Here is a 17,639-nt window from a genome sequence, read left to right on the forward strand (position 1 = left end):
AAATTCTCTCTTACTTCGCTTAAATTATTTTGAGAGAAAGAAAAAAAATTATGCTCATGATCTTCACTCATATTTGTTTGAGCTTATGAAAAGCAACACATGAAAATTAGTATCAAAGTGATAGATATCCAAGAAGGATATAATAAAAACTTTCATGAAGATCATTGGACAAAATAAACTTGATTCTTAGTAATAGTTTTGAGATATGATGATGTGATATGTGAGTTATGTTGATGAGTAATTATGCTTTAGTAAGAATATTGGTGTTAAGGTTTTTGATTCCCTATGCAAGTACGAAAGTCAATAGTCATGCAATGAAAATTATATCCTACTTGTGGTGCATTATTTGGTGTTATTTATGCTTAATGCTTGCTTATGAGATTATCCGTTTCTCGGTTGGTCGCTTCTCAATCGTTTGCTAGCCTTCACTTTGCACCAAGTATGACCTCTACTTGTGCATCCAAAAACCTTTAAACCAGTTTTGCCACATGAGTCCACTATATCTACCTATATGCGGTATTCTTTTGCCGTTCTAAACAAATTTGCATGTGCCATCTCTAATTTTCAAAATAAACTTCTCTTTTGTGTGTTTGTTTCGCTCGCGGAGCTAATATTTTCCATGCTGGATGTGTTATTCTCACGATGAGTGTTTATTCACTTGTCATTGCACGAGAGTAAGGCAAAGGTCTTAGGGATGCCCAGTCCCGAAATGCAAAAATGAATTTACTTTATGTTGTCAAATAATAAATTTCTTGGAAAGTCTTGGTATGGAGGGCACCCGTGGATACGGTTAGCCATGGAAAGTGAAAGTATGGTGGAAAAAAGAATAAACTTTTTTTCTGTTTAGGAACCGCCCGGGGCATATCTAACATGGAAAGTGTTGGGAACTCTAAGTCGTTTTTGTTGGTGGGATGGATGCACCTCCCAAAATGTTTTTATCTCTAATTTTTTCGCTTTGAGCTCTGGCACCTCTACAAATCCCTACTTCCCTCTGCGAAGGGCCTTTCTTTTACTTTATGCAATTTTTATTTTGAATTTGAGTCTCCATCTTCTCTCATAAAAAGCACCAACTAGGAGGCAATATGATCGTACTTAAGTATTGGGTGTAGCTAATATTCGAGTGTGTTTCATGAATGGATCAATGGTTGAGCATGATGGGCTAGGGTTAACTTATTTTAGCATTGATATTTTGAAAGACATGGTTGCTTGTTGATATGCTTGAGTATCTAAATTATTATGTCAAAACTAGACTATTACTTTGAATCACATAAAAGTCCAAATGTCCATGCTATAAAGAAAAGAATATGATATGACATGATAGGCAGCATTACACATCAAAAATTCTGCTTTTATCACTTACCTACTCGAGGACGAGTAGGAGTTAAGCTTGGGGATGCTGATACATCTCCAACATATCTATAATTTTTTATTGTTCCATGCTGTTATATTATCAATCATGGATGTTTTATAATCATTTTATAGTCATTTCATATCATTTTTTGGTACTAACCTATTGACATAGTGCCAAGTGCTAGTTGCTGTTTTTTCCATGTTTTTTACATCGCAGGAAATCAATATCAGACGGAGTCCAAATGCCACGAAACTTCACGGAGATTTTTTCTAGACCAGAAGGAAGATATTGGGCCCTGGTTGCACCTGGGGGAGTCCCGAGGAGGGGACAACCCACCAGGGCACGCCAGGAGGCCCAGGCGCACCCTAGTGGGTTGTGCCCACCTCGGGTGCCCCCCTGGACCGCCTATTTGCTCTATAAATACCACAATATTCCAGAAACCCTAGAAGTGTCGACGAAATATTCATCCAGCCGCCGCAGAGTCCAAAACCACCAGATCCAATCTAGACACCATCTCGGATGGGGTTCACCACCTCCATTGGTGCCTCTCCGATGATGCGTGAGTAGTTCTTTGTAGACCTTCGGGTCCGTAGTTAGTAGCTAGATGGCTTTCTCTCTCTCGCTGAATTCTCAATACAATGGTCTCTTGGAGATCCATATGATGTAACTATTTTGCGGTGTGTTTGTTGGGATCTGATGAACTTCGAGTTTATGATCAGTCATATCTTTTTATATCCATGAAAGTTATTTGAGTTTCTTTGATCTCTTATATGCATGATTATAGCCTCGTATTTCTTCTTCGATATTTGGGTTTTGTTTGGCCAACTCGATCTATTTATCTTGCAATGGGAAGAGGTGTCCGGTAGTGGGTTCGATCTTACGGTGCTTGATCCCAGTGACAGAAAGGGAACCGACACGTATGTATCGTTGCTACTAAGGATAAAACGATGGGGTCTATCTCTACATAGATAGATCATCTCTACATCATGTCATCATTCTTATTGCATTACTCCGTTTTTTCATGAACTTAATACACTAGATGCATGCTGGATAACGGTCGATGTGTGGAGTAATAGTAGTAGATGTAGGCAGGAGTCGGTCTACTAATCTTGGACGTGATGCCTATATAATGATCATTGCCTGGATATCGTCATAATTATTTGAAGTTCTATCAATTCCCCAACAGTAATTTGTTTATCCACCGTTTTCTATTTTTCTCGAGAGAAGCCACTAGTGAAACCTACGGCCCCTGGGTCTTATTTCTCATATATTTGCCTTTGCGATCTACTTTTTCCTTGCATTTATTTTCAGATGTATTAAACCAAAAATCTAAAAATACTTTACTGCACTTTATTTTATTTGCGATCTATTATTTCAATCTATTACAACTTTATCCCGTCCACGCACCGTTTCTGGCGCCGCACCCGAAAGGGATTGAGAACCCCGTTAACACGTCGGGTTGCGAGGTGTTGTTATTTGTGTGCAGAGGTTGTTTACGTTGTGTTGCTTGGTTCTCCTACTGGTTCGATAACCTTGGTTTCATTTCTGAGGGAAATACCTACCGCCGTTGTGCTGCATGATTCCTTCCTCTTTGGGGAAATACCGACGTAGCTTCAAGCGACATCAGACGACCGGGAGGATTCCTCCTTCGCGACGACGATCGAGCGCCACCGGTAGCCCCACTTGTGGGGAGGGCAACTCCTCCTTCATGGGACGCCCAATTTTGATGACGAGATTGTGCGGTCGGAACGGCAGCGCCGGACTGTGGTCAATCAATGACCGGCACAACACGATCTCCATCTTTACATAGACTCGTTGTCTGCCACGGCCGCGACAACAAGAAGGGGCGAGTTATGCTCCTCACCATCCGAGCAAATTGGCTTCACCTTGATGGCGGACGGAGTCGTGGATGATGGTGGCCCCAAAAAACTGTGGGCGGCGGTGCCAACTGGAACCGAAGCCCCCTCCCCCCCTCCCCCGCGAATCCGGAGTCAAGCGCCCACTTCACTACGTCAGACCTTTGGTCTAGCTGCCGGTGGTGAAGGTGTGGTGGTGTGAGCGGCTTTGAGGGAGAAGTGACAGGATAGGGTTTGCGTCGCAGGCCGGCCAACTTTAAATAGATGGGGCAAGCAGACCAGCGAAGCTTCAACAGGGCAACTGGTGTAGGCTTTTCCGTAGATAACCCCACCCACCCCATCTACCCCCCCCCCCCCCCACACACACACACACACCATGCACCCGCGTGTGAATGCAGGTGGCCTATTAGAGCCCAGTTCTTTTGGGCGATTCTCCAAGAATCTTGAGAATCGACCCTCCACCCAGCTTCTCTCAGAATCTTGTATCCATTTTTTTTACAATCCTAGCTGTTCATATCCTTAACTAGTTAGGATTGTAAAAATATATGGGTTCAAGATTCTGAGAGAAGCTGGGTGGAGAGTCGATATTATGGGAGAAAAAGAACTGGGCCTGCGTCGGAGTGAATGCATGGCACGAAGGACTCTACATGGGAAACATCTCCCATCCTTTCTTTGACTCTTTTTGTTTCTTTATATGGGAAATTATTTCAAATGACAAATGAATAGGTGTGGAAGTTATAATTATAAATAAACCAGGATCGAATCTATGAAAGCATTGGTTTATACGTTCCTTTTAGTTTCGACTTTAGGGATAATTTTTTTCGCTAGCGGACGCGTGAAAGAGGTTTTTGGGGTGGGATCAAGCTAAAGTCCGACATGGCGGACGTCCGGACTCAACTTCCCTCAATCTGTGGCGATATGTGACCGGGCTGTAGGATTTCCGTTGATGATGCCCTAAGCTGGTCATTTTAATGATCCATCGTTGATGATGCCCTAAGCTGGTAATTTGAGTACAACAAAAGGTATATAGATTCAACATCGTCCCCAACAACTTCCAGACCCGATTTTCACAACCATTACAATATAGTTATTGATTCTGCATGAGTTTCAAACAGAAAAACAAAGAGTTTCAAACAGAAAAACAAAGAGTTTCAAACGAGTTCTAATTCATTGCAAACAACCCCAGACCAAATTTCTTAGTACACCCATCATCATTAGTAGTAGTACTACTACTAGAAGATTAGATTTACATAATTAATCACTTCACCCGCATCATCATTAGTATTCGCATTACGGGGAGCCTAAGCCTTTCACTTTGAGATTAATTAAAATTAAATTAAGCACCATGGAGGAACAAAACCCTCAACGAGGCATGCAGATGCAGCATTGTTTGCTCATGGCCGGCCCTTACCGACCTAGCTCCTCCCTCCGCCGCCCATCATCTTCTTGAATTCCTCGAAGTTGACGCTGCCGTCGGCGTCGGCGTCGACGGATCGAATCATGCGCGAGCAGTCAGCAACGGAGCACTTCTCCCCGAGCTGGCGGAGCACGCGGTGAAGCTCCCGCGCGGAGATGAGCCCGTTGCGGTCGGCGTCGTACATCCGGAAGGCCTCCTTGAGCTCCGCCTCCGTGGCGGCCTCCTGCTCCTTGGCGTCTGCGGCCGCGCCGCCCTTGCAGGGCCCGCAGTGGAAGGCGGCGAACTCGTGGAGGTCGACGAAGCCGTCCCTGTCGGCGTCCATCTCCTCCATCATGCTCTGCACCTCCCCTGGCCCCGGGGGCGCGCCCAGCGCGAGCAGCACGGACGCCAGCTCGTCCGCCGAGATCTTGCCGTCGCCGTTGGCGTCGTAGCGCCGGAACACCTGCTCCAGCTCCGCCATCGGCATGCCCAGCCCGGCGCAGATCTCCGCCTTCGCCGAGCCCACGCCGTTCGCCATGTGATGTGGGGTTCTCTCTCGCTCGCCTCAATTCCTTCCCTGACACGGTTGGTTGCTGTGCGCAATTCTTCGCCCCCCGAACGGTCCTGCCTTTTTATCCACGTAACGTGCGGCAGAACTACGCGTAGGTGGATTCTTGGCCGAAATATCACGTAATCTCACAGACGCGTGGGCCTCCCACCCACGGTCTGCGCATACCGGCCCACATGTAAACTCGGTGTAACAACGACGGGTGCCGGAAAAGCGGTGCAGCGCGTAGGTACGACTGCGACGCCCTCGTGAGGGAGTCGTCTGGAGAAAGGAAGCAAAAAATCGCAGCCCGTACAGCGGAGGCGGGCGCTGAGGCGTTTGCTAGCGGCTGGCTTGCGGGGCCAGGTGGCTTGCTGGCGGTGGGACCAGAGCGTCGGGGAGTGAGTGAGGGCCCCGAAAGGAAGAAATGCGCTGTCGAGTTGTGCAAACACTGAGGGGAAATAGGAGTACGAAAGGTGTCCGCCGACCGTATCGTGTTCGGAAGGTTGCGTTGATTGGTGGGCGTTGCCAATCAGAGGGAGAGTGATTGATGATGGCTTCACGCGGCCTGGCACCGCGTAGGGATTTCCTCGCTGCAGTGGAACAGCAAACGCCGAGGATGGTTCCACTCTGCTCAGGACAGATAGACGAGTATGAATGGGGTCGCCATAATTTTCCTACAGGTTCAGCAAAGTGAGGATGGTGGCGTTCCAGGTATCAAATAACCTCGCCAAAAAAGAAAATTGTTAGAAAGTTACTACTACTAGTAGACTGCCCGTGCGTTGCCACGTGCTTTTGAAAATTTGTATTGGTTGCATGTTAAATTTTACATAGATAGAATGATAGGCAATGATATTTTTTTTTGGAATAATACGCTTGCAATGTACTTTGATAAAAAATGTAATTCGACTCTATACACCTGATGCACAAAATAAAGGTGGTACACAAACATTGAACTCTTTATTCTGCACTGCATTACAAATGATAATAACACTTGAATGCCTTTTTTTAATTCTTAAAATCATTTTTCTCATGAAAGCATTTGCATTGTTATTATCCATTAATTAAACACAACACATGAAGGATTTCTTTCCTTTTATACAAATGTTTCAAGATGTTACAACCAGAAACTTCTTGCAATATGCAATTGGCTGGCAAACTATTACATAATATGGATTTAGGCGTTTGACGATAAAGAATTACCCCCCCCCCTCCCGCTTTATATTATAAAGTAGCCATCCGATACAACCAGCTCACTGGGGCCTGCAGCACAAACAAGCCCAAAATAAAAACGAGAGAAAAAGAAAGAGAAACAAATCCCGTCATCGGTAGATCAACGAAACAAAGATGAACGGTAACCGCTGCACCCTCCGGTGAAGTACCACCGCACTCCTAGCACCTGAAGCGTTGCGTGCCGAGCAACACCTTCAAGCAAGAATGCGACGACGACGCCACTGCTGGGTTTCCCTCAGTACGCAGAGGACAGTGGGGAAGGCGTATACCTGACGCCCTTTAGGAAGGTCCGGCGGCGCCTGCAGGCCGAGCCCTAGGGATTTCACCGACCCAAACAACCACCACCACCTCGGACGATCTGAAGTGCACCAACCAACCTGCCGCCCACCAGCCTTTGCCACCACGGTCACTGAACCAACTTCCTCGTCTCCTGAGGCCACCGAGACGAGACCTGGAGGAGGGAAGAGGATCCAAGGGGCTCGGGGGCATCCGCAACTCAGCCGACGAGAGGGGACAACCTTCGTCGCTGCCACGAAGCCGACCGGACATGACGGCAGGGGCCTAGCAAGGCCCTAGTGGCCCGGCCGAGCCCAAATGGGTCTGGGCAACCCCTGCTGCCACACTGCAGCACATCGGCCGACAAAAGCCGCCACCACCCGCACCCCTCGATGCCTCGCCACCACCACCAGGGAGCCACACCGCCGCGCATCGAATCGTCGACCCGCCCCAACCCAGATGGGGCCCAAAAGGGCCCAGACCTGGGCGGAGTGGACGCCGCTAGCCAGTCGCACCACCACGCGCCCCCAGCCAACCGGCGCGCCGCCGCATCAGGGGCACCCACGGCCCGTAAAGCGCGAGGGGGAAAGAACGGACCGCCTCCGCCCGAGGAGCACCACCGCCATCAGGGGGCCCCCGCGCCCCCCAATGTGCGCGCGGGAAAAGAACGGCCCGCCTCCGCCAGCATCGCGTGGGAATGGCCCGGCGGACCACGCCGGCGGCGGCAGGGGGAAAGTGTCGGATCTCGGGTTCCGGCAAAACCCTTAAGGTTCGAACTCTGGGGTGCGCGCGAAGATCTCTCCCTCACAGGTCACGCCCTCACACACTTCAGGATCTCTAGGCTAGCTCGACGAACTCGCAACACAAGGGACACAGGATTTATACTGGTTCGGGCCATCGTTGTGGTGTAATACCCTACTCCAGTGTGGTGGTGGTGGATTGCCTCTGGGGCTAGGGATGAACACTACAAGGGGAAGAACAGCCTCCTGAGGAGAGGTGTTCTTGTGTGTGGTGAACTTGAGGGTGTGAGGATCCGAACTCGTTGCCTCCTACTATGGTGGCTAGTCCTATTTATAGAGGCCCTGGTCCTCTTCCCAAATATTGAGCGGGAAGGGATGCCACAACGGCCAATTTGAAAGGGGACAGCTAGTACAGCCTATCCTGACAAAAGTAGTCTTCGCGTGCCAAAGGCTCTGGTGGTGACGCCGTCTTGGGCTCCACGGTGACCTCTGTCCTGTCGTCCTGCTGGTCTTGGTCTCGTTGCACCGATGCGGAAACCTTTGCCTGACGCCTCGGAACTCCTCGCCTGCGCTTGCCTCCTTAGCACCAAAGAGGAAACAAGGACACTGCGCGCTGGCGCCCGCCTAGTCTCGATCGTCATGGCTCACGTCACGAGAACCTCGCGAGGTTTGCCTTGCCTTGATCTCTCCGCCCCTCGTGAGCCGGCCCGATGAGGCTGCTCCCGAGGAGGTCTTGTGTCGTCCTCCTCGCGAGGCTTGGCCCCTCGCGAGGGTCTTGAGTGCTCGTTGGTGAAGATGGGCCGTACGGGCCTGCTCGCAGAGCCACGCCGTGGGCCGCAGGCAGGCAAGTCTGGGGACCCCCGTTCCCAGAACGCCGACAGTAGCCCCCGGGCCCAAGGCGCGCTCGGACTTGGCTTCGAGGCGAAGCCAAAGGGTAAGTGCGGAGTACCGCGGGCCCCAACGGCATGCGGCCTTGGTCGACGTGTGGCGGTTGATTGGACGTGGGCGTCTCCGCTTCCCCGCGCTGCCTCGGCAACTGCCCGACTTGACAAGAGGCTGGTGCAGACAGCGCGTGCCTTCATTGCTCCCTTTCGCCTTGCTCCAGATCCCCTTCCTTGCTCCTTGCTTCCAAAATCTCCAGATCTGCTCCCATCCTCTTTCGCATCAGCAACCAATGGTGCCCCGGAAGGTCAAGCCTGCCTCGTCACCGGCCTGGTACGAGCCAGCTCTCGACGCACCCAACGTTTTGGAGAAGAGCCTCGCCGCCACCCGTCTGCTGACAGCGGGGGAAAACAATGAAAGGGGGAAGGCTGAGCTCCGGGTCGGCTCCGCCATGCCGGAGCCCGAGGGAAGCACCTTCTTCCCCTTCTTCACGAGCAGCATCGCCGCAGGGCTGGTTCCCCCCTTATCTGACTTCTTCTATGAGGTCCTCGGCCACTACGGGCTGCAGGCGCTGCATCTTCATCCCAACTCTATCCTTCTTGTGTCGATCTTCGCCTATTACGGCGTACCTCGGCGTGATGCCGTCCGTGGCTCTTCTGCGCCACTTCTTCTTCCTCCGCGTCAATGAGGGTCATACCTCTGGGTGTGCCAACTTCATCACGGCCGGCAAGGCCAACTCGATCTCGAAGACCGAAAAGAAGGCCGGCGGCTTCTGGAGCGAGTGGGTCCTGATGGACGCCAAGTGCGTCCACCCACACTTGACGCTCCCAACGGAGATTCCCTAGTCCGACAAGGGGTGTCTTGCGCGAAGCTCACTGGTGAGCGGGCGGCGTTGGTGTTGGAGCAGATGAAATCTGACCTGAAGCCGGGCAACGCGAAGGCGGCGAAGGTGACTGGGGCCATGCTTCTGAGGGAATTCTTGATGCTGCGCGTGGCCCCGCTTCAGGCGCGTACGCGCCCCTTGTGGAGGCTTGGGGAGGAAGAGGACAAGGTTCGCCTGAGCCCGGAAGCCTTGCCTGGCGGTGAGCTGGCTGCAGCTCTGCGCCTCCTGGTCGGGGACAACCAGGATTACCCGCCAAGCGTCTTCATTCCCTTGTTTCGCCGCAAGGATGGAGCGCGGGTCGTGGCCGCCAGGCCGACCTTTGACGGGCGCGGGCTGGTGCCGCCGGCACCCACCGGGGCCCCTGCGGCGTCGGCGGCGGTGGAGTTGTCTTCTGGTGAGTCCCGCAGGGAGGAAGAAGAGGAGGAGGACTCAGAGGTGACCCCTGAAGGGATGGGGGAGACCTCCCCCTTGAGTAAGGCCGACATCCTCCGCACCCTGCCAGACGACAACGAGGCCGACGCCCGCCAGGAGAAGGGGGAGCTGCCCGTGGTCCCGACGAGGGGTAGGTCAGCGCTGGTCTCCCGAGATGTTGCCCCGGCTTTGACGCCGCCTGAGGCTGCCTCCGGCCCCTCCACTGCCCCAGCTTCTGCTCCTGGAGCCTGCTCACCCGCGCCTCAAGCCCCGAGGCTCTCGGGCTTCAAGCTCAGCAAGCGGAGGGTGGATTACGCCGCGGTGGACCAGTAAGTACTCGAGCTTCGTCTTGTTCTTGCTTATACTGCTGCTTCCTGACGTTCGTCCTTGGTTGACCAGGCTGCCGCCTGCGGCGAAGAAGAGGAAGGAGGATGCAGCGGCCACGCCTGGGACTGAACCATCTGCAGCGACCGCACCCCCCCTCCGCGAAGAAAGGAAGCGACAACACTCGCACCTCTCCGGCCCGGTCGCCCTCGCGAAGCCTGGAGGGGCGTCGTCCGGAGGAGTCAGCCCCCGAGGCCCCGCTGGCTCCCGAAGTGCTGATGTCCGGCTCGGCTGATGAGGTCCCGAAGGCTCAAGAGCCCTTGGTCTCCCAGGCCCTGGTGACGACGTCGCCTCCTCCTGCTGCGCTAGTGCTTCCAGGTCCCTCTGTTTCTCCTGATGTCTTGGAGCGCGCCCTTTTGGAGATGGCCCAGCTGCGAGAAGATCTCCAGGGCGCCGACTCCCACCTGGTAGCCGGGCGCCTGGAGCTGGTCTTCGGCTGGCTTCATTCTGACGTGTCCGTACGAGCGACACTGAGCCAAGCCGTGGCGGCCTCCGAAAAGGAGAACCAAGCCACCGCCCAAGCTGCAGCTGCTCGTGAAGTGGCGCTGAAGGATGCCGAAGCCACCCAGGATCGCTGCCAGGCGCTGGAGGCCGAACTGAAGAATCTGCATGATATGCGCATGGAAGAAGCTCGTGGCCGCCAGGCAGAGGAGGAGAAGATGAGGGCCCGGGAGGACGCCATCAAGGATTGCGAAGCTGAGCTGGCGAAGGCGCAGGCCACAGAGCGCAGCCGGCTGGAGGAGCTCGAGCGGAAGGTGGAGGCGGAGAAGGCCAGTCTTGATGCCAAGGCGAAGGTCCTGTCCGAGGACCGCGCGGCCTTCGCGCTCCTCGAGAAGAGGTCCCGTGCGGCGCTGAAGGCACTCTACGAGAAGGGCTTGGAGAGGCCGCTGACCACCGACGAGGACGGCCCTGCTCAGCTGCTTCCCTACTTGGTTGTCGTGCTTGAGGAGGTTGTGAGCGGCATCGGTCCTATGGCCGAGGCAGAAGCCCGCGTTCTTTCCTCAGCTACACTGACGCATGTCTTCAGTCACCTCCATCTTCATGATCCAGCTGCCCGCCTGGACGAGCTGCTGGAGCCTGTGGACGAGGAGCGTTGTGCGGCCGCTGCCACAGCCGTGAAGGGCCAGGTGGAGGCCCTGCTGAAGAAGTTTCGCGGCTTCGCTCTCGCGCCTTCGACCGGCGGTGCTACCGACCCTGCGGCTCCGGCTGGCGGTACAGGTGAAGGCGACGCCGCCAAGGGCGGAGCACCTCTTGTGGGCGACGGCGGTGTCCAGGGGTGACCTGCTCGCGGCAGTGTTCCTGTTTTACTCCTGCAACACGCATCATGCCTTGTGGAGGCGTTTAGACTTGTGCTTGATATTTGGGAGAACAATATGTCTTGTAATATTTTCTTTGAGATTTTGCGATTTTCTTCCTATTTGCTTTACGTTTTACGTCAGTAGAGCCCGGCCCCGCGCATACCTCAACCGCCGTTGGGCCGACGGAGACCAGGACAGAACCAAGGAGTGAGGGGCTGCGTGACCAATTAGGCTCCTGAGTCGCGATGCTCAGGAGTCCCCCTTGACGCGCAAACAGCTTATAGGAAGGAGACACGAGGATATGTTTAGTGTTCTACGTCGGCAGAGCCCGGCCCCGCGCATACCTCAACCGCCGTTGGGCCGACCGGAGACCAGGACGGACCCAAGGAGTGAGGGGCTACGTGACCAGTTAGACTCCTGAGTCGCGATGCTCAAGAGTCCCCCTTGACGTGCAAACAACCTACATACCTTTGCCCTCGCCGAGGCTCGGCTCGGGAGGGGCGCGTGACGACCAGGTCCAGGGGACCTGGTTGGGTGGCGTATGCTTGGGCGTGACCCGAGCGCAGCCCCCATGCCCAGCCCCCTCGCGCGACTCTCTCGAGGGGAGGTGTTGCGGTGAAGCCGGACACTGAGCTCAGGGGCTCCCTCAGGTTGATGCGGCCGTGGGGCCGCCCTCATTTGTTTATTACCAGCGCGGAGCATAGCGCTTCCGCACTTGCACGGACATAGCCGCTCCTCGGCAGTGTTGACGGCCAGCGCGGAGCATCGTGCTTCCACTGGTACGTGGGAGGGGACTCCCTACTGCGGAGAGCCCCCGGGGCGTGTACAGCCCCGCCCTGACACGTGGCTTGCACGGCAGGGCTAGACGAGGTGTGTCTGGGCACTCGTGAGCCAGCGCGGGACTCACGAGGCCCTACCTCAAGGCGGGTTGCGCCTGGTCTTGGTTCTTGTTCGTTGTGTGGGTCCTGCGAGGTGGTCAGACAACCTGCGCTGAACGAATCTCCTGAGGTTATCGCGTGAGAAGGCCAAGCACCAACGGCCCCAAGAGGTGACGTGAACGGGGCTGGCCCGCCAGACAAAGCTCAGCCGTTGGATTTATCGACGCTGCAGGGACGGGCCCGAGCACAGACGTCGTGCCTAACCTTTCTCACGCGAAGGGTCCTGAAGAAAGACGACCGGCGCGCGGCTCCCGCAGTGGGTGACAATCGAGCAGGTGATAGTCATAGATAGATTAAGCATGGAAAGCAAACTGGCTCAAGTAAACGCAGGGGAAATACATGCCACTGGGTCAGGCCCAAGCGGCTTGGGGATGATGCAGCCCGAGGGGCGCCCCCAACAAGGTAAGCTAAACACATAGGAATGGGATACATGTCGCAAGGACGGACCCACGCGGCCTGGGAATGATGCAGCCCGAGGGGCGCTCCCAGCTAAATAAACTTTGGAAAATGTCACCTGGTTCTGTTGATGAAGGAATGTTGGGCAGCTGAAGATGCGTGGCGAAGGGGTTGCTCCTCACGAGCCGCCGGGACCCTGAGCCTCAGGAGGCTCTGGGGGTCCAGGTGGTTCCTTGAGGACCGTCTCCATCTCCGTCAGGACGGCGTGGTGCTTGGCCTCCTGAGCCGCCAGGACGCACCGCAAGTTGCGCTGAAAGGCGGACGCCACGCTCGGCAGGCCGAATGGCATGCGAACGTAGCTGTGCGGTGGGCCCTCGCAACGGCCCGCGCGCGAAGGCCAGAATGGCTCCTGAGACGCGATCCTGTTGAGTGTCGGGACGTCAATGCAGACGCGCAGCTCGGCATCCTCACCCGGATGGGGAGCTGTGTAACACCCACGATGCGGCTATATCTCCCACGTGTCGAGGCACGACTTAGAGGCATAATCGCATTGTAGGTATTATCGCAAGAAGGGTCATCTTCACATAATCCCATGTAATGAACAAGAATGGGATAAAGAGAGTTGGCTTACAATCGCCACTTCACACAATACATAAATTAATTCATACATCATCCAAAATCCACACATAGACCGACTACGGTCAAACCCAAAAGAAAAGAAGATAACCCCAAATGCTAGTTCCCCGATTGTCCCAACTGGGCTCCACTACTGATCATCAGGAAACGAAACATAGTGACGACCACGTTCCTCGTCGAACTCCCACTTGAGCTCGGTTGCGTCGCCTGCACTGGTATCGTCGGCACCTGCAACTGTTTAGGTAGAATCTGTGAGTCACGAGGACTCAGCAATCTCACACCCGCGAGATCAAGACTATTTAAGCTTATAGGAAAGGATGGGGTAATGAGGTGGAGCTGCAGCAAGCACTAAGCATATGGTGGCTAACATACGCAAATGAGAGCGAGAAGAGAAGCAACGCAACGGACGCGAAGCTACAGGTGATCAAGAAGTGATCCTGAAACTGCTTACGTTCATACATAACCCAAACCGTGTTCATTATCCGGACTCCGCCTAAAAGAGACATCACGGCTACACACGCGGTTGATGTATTTTAATTAAGTCAAGTGTCAAGTTCTCTACAACCGGACATTAACAAATTCCCATCTGCCACATAACCGCGGGCACGGCTTTCGAAAGATAATACCCTGCAGGGGTGTCCCAACTTAGCCCGTTATAAGCTCTCACGGTCAACGAAGGATAAACCTTCTCCCGGGAAGACCCGATCAGTCTCGGAATCCCGGTTTACAAGACATTTCGACAATGGTAAAACAAGACCAGCAAGACCATCCGACTGTGCCGACAAATCCCGATAGGAGCTGCACATATCTCGTTCTCAGGGCACACCGGATAAGCGAAGCGTACAGGTACCAACGTAACCCAAGTTGCCAAGGGACGGTCCCGCACGGTGCTCTAGTTCGGACCAACACTCAAAGGAGCACTGGCCCGGGGGGGTTAAAATAAAGATGACCCTCGGGCTCGCGAAAACCCAAGGGAAAAAGGCTTAGGTAGGCAAATGTAAAACCAAGCTTGGGCCTTGCTGGAGGAGTTTTATTCAAAGCGAACTATCAAGGGGGTCCCATAAATCACCCAACCGCGTAAGGAACACAAAATCAAGGAACATAACACCGGTATGACGGAAACTAGGGCGGCAAGAGTGGAACAAAACACCAGGCATAAGGCCGAGCCTTCCACCCTTTACCAAATATATAGATGCATTAATTAAACAAGAGATATTGTGATATGCCAAAATATCCATGTTCCAACATGGAACCAACTTCAACTTCACCTGCAACTAGCAACGCTATAAGAAGGGCTGAGCAAAAGCGGTAACTTAGCCAAACAACGGTTTGCTAGGAAAGGATGGTTAGAGGCTTGACATGGCAATATGGGAGGCATGATATAGCAAGTGGTAGGTAGCGCAGCATAGCGATAGAGCGAACAACTAGCAAAGCAAAGATAGAAGTGATTTCGAGGGTATGGTCATCTTGCCTGCAAGGTTCTCAGAGTTGTCGAAAGCTTGATCCTCGTAAGCGTTCTCAACAAGTTCCTCATAAGCGTACTCGTCTCCCAGCTCTACCCAAAGCAAGAACACAAGCAAAGGACCAACAATCAATCACGGGAAATGCACAAGCAACATGATGCAATACATGGCATGATATGCGAGATGTGATATGCAATGCATATGCGTGCTCCGGAAGGGAAAATATGAACAAGGCATCAACTTGGCAAACCAAGTATGCCGCTGGAAAGATGAGATGATTTCGGTCGAAATCGATATAAGGATCACCGGAAACGGATGCACGGTTTGTAAATGGCAAGCAAAACAAGAATGACACAATTCTGCGATTAACAGCATGATAGCACTTAGAATACATCAAGTAACTATGCTACAGCACCCCAACATAGCAAAACAGCATATGGCAGTGATCTACAAGAGATGCTTGACAAAATATGAACACTGAGCTACGGCTAGATCACAATATAACAGGTTCAAACAAGCATGGAAAAAGTGTGAAAGATATCAGCTTCACAGACTTTGTGAAAATACTAACATGCCAGAAATAACATCAGGAAGCCAAGTTTAGAGCAAGCAAACAGCATGCTACAGGAACATATAATAGCAAATCAAGGCATGGCATGAATCTCCTAAATGCATAGAACAAAAGTCCCTTACTGGTCATGAGCCAAAAAGGCACAGAAGATATGATGGCACCCATGTAAACATAGCAAGTTTCGTTAACAGGTTTCAGACTTAGCAGAAAACAGAGCATGGCATTAACATAATTATGAAGGCATCTTTGTGAGCTCTATTCACTCATCACAAGGCAATGCATGACAAAACAAGCATACCAACAGCAAGAAGACATGTTCATGAAGCTATACATGGCAAGAGAAAGTTCATAGCATGTATGGATCAACTACAACAACCTTGGCAAAATTGAATAGCAAGTTAACATTCTGCCAGGAACAGTTTATAGCAAAAGTAGAGCAAGATTGAGACATGCCAGGGCACTCCATAATTGCAAACAGGGGCATGGATGGATAGACACAACTATATGTCCAAAACATCCTTAATGAACATACTCAAAATAAGCATGGATCTCACTGTAGCCACATGGATACATGGCATCAAAATAACAGCAGGAAAAGACTTAGCAAAATTCTAAGTCACTGAAAACAGAAACACCACGAAGCCTAGTTTGCATTCTTGTGCTAGTCACCACATAGATCACAAAAATACATGGCAAGCACCTCTGTAACGATGGCATGGCATATATCAAAACACATGTAGAGCTCATGCTCATAAGATGCACACATCAAATGCAACAAAAATAACAAAACATCAAGTTCTGATAAGTAACAGCAGTGAACATCATATAGCACTCTTGCAACGACGATTTAGGCATGAAGATGAGCTCAAACAAACATGGCACAATGGAACAAAATGAAGAGCATAACCTGATGAACATTTTGATATATCATGCGCATGTAACGGAGCAGTATGCAAGGAAATATGATGTGATGAACAGAGCCACATAATGAGAGAATTTCGGGACTTGGCAGAAAAGCGAGGGGGGAAATCAACCTCCGATCTAGGGTTCTTCGTGGGCATGCGAACCGAGGTCGCCGGGGCTCGCCGGAGACAGGGCGGCAGCGGCCGGGGTCGGAGAAGAGGAGGACGGGGCGTGGCGGAGGCGGCGGCGACCGGGGCGCGGGCGGCGGCGAACGGGACGGGCGGCGCGCCGACGCGGGAGGCGCGCGGAGGCGCGGGGCGGCGATGGGCTCGGGGAGGGCCAGCCTCGGGCCCGGCGGGCTGGCGGCGGCGCGGGTGGCCAGGGCACCACGTGGCGGCCTCCGGTTGGTGCGGGCGCGGCGGCGGACGCGTCCGGCCCGATCCGGACGTGTCCGGCGGCGGAGAGGGGTGAGGCTAGGGTTTCGGGACCCGGGATTTCGGAGGAGTGCACATATTTATAGCTAGAGGGAGCTAGGAGACTCCAAATGGGGTGTAGTTTTCGCCCACACGATCGTGATCTGACGACGGAGAGCATGGAGGGGGTTTAGATGGGTTATTGGGCTGTTTTGGAGGGGTGTTGGGCTGCAACACACAAGATGCCTTTGCGGTTACCCGGTTAACCGTTGGAGCATCAAACGACCTCCAAATGGAACGAAGCTTGACAGGTGGTCTACCGGTGGTGTACCAAGGCCACTTGGCAAACCTCGGTCCATTCCAAGAACGTTTAACACCGCTCACGAAAAGAGACAAGAGGGGTGCGCCGGTGCATGTGGGAGTGTCGGATTGCAAAACGGACAACGGAGAAAATGCTCGGATGCATGAGACGAACACGTATGCAAATGAGATGCACCTGATGACATGATATGAAATGCATGACATGAACAAAATGCAAAACGAGAGACAAAACCCGACCACGAAGGGAATATCATAACACATAGCCGAAAATGGCAAGAGTTGGAGTTACAAATATGGAAATTTACATCCGGGGCGTTACAACACTCCACCACTATGAGAGGATCTCTTCCCGAGATCTAGGACTGAAAGAACTCCGGATATTCGGAACGGAGGTGGTCCTCGCGCTCCCAGGTGGCTTCTCGGTCGGAATGGTGTGACCACTTCACTTTCAGGAATTTGATTGACTTGTTGCGAGTCTTGCGCTCAGTTTCTTCAAGAATAGCAACGGGGCGCTCATGATAAGACAGATCTTCTTGGAGGTCAATCTCTTCGAAGTTGATGGTGCGCTCAGGAGTATTGAAGCACTTGCAAAGCTGTGACACGTGGAACACATCGTGCACGTTCGCGAAGTTGGAGGGAAGCTCAAGTTGATAGGCGAGGTCGCCTCTTTTGCCAATGATCTTGAAAGGACCCACGTATCTAGGGGCAAGCTTCCCTTTGATACCGAAGCGACGAGTGCCT

The 17,639-nt window shown here is 52.7% G+C and overlaps 1 protein-coding gene across 1 annotated transcript; it reads right to left on the reverse strand.

Moving 5' to 3' along the window:
- Positions 1 to 4,356: 4,356 nt before the first annotated feature.
- Positions 4,357 to 5,459, reverse strand: LOC109755295 (probable calcium-binding protein CML18). Its single transcript, XM_020314204.4, has one exon. The coding sequence runs from the start codon at positions 5,139 to 5,141 to the stop codon at positions 4,623 to 4,625; it is 519 nt and encodes a 172-aa protein (XP_020169793.1). The 5' UTR covers positions 5,142 to 5,459; the 3' UTR covers positions 4,357 to 4,622.
- Positions 5,460 to 17,639: the final 12,180 nt, after the last annotated feature.

This window comes from Aegilops tauschii, chromosome 1, assembly GCF_002575655.3.
Source record: "Aegilops tauschii subsp. strangulata cultivar AL8/78 chromosome 1, Aet v6.0, whole genome shotgun sequence".
NCBI lineage: Eukaryota > Viridiplantae > Streptophyta > Magnoliopsida > Poales > Poaceae > Aegilops > Aegilops tauschii.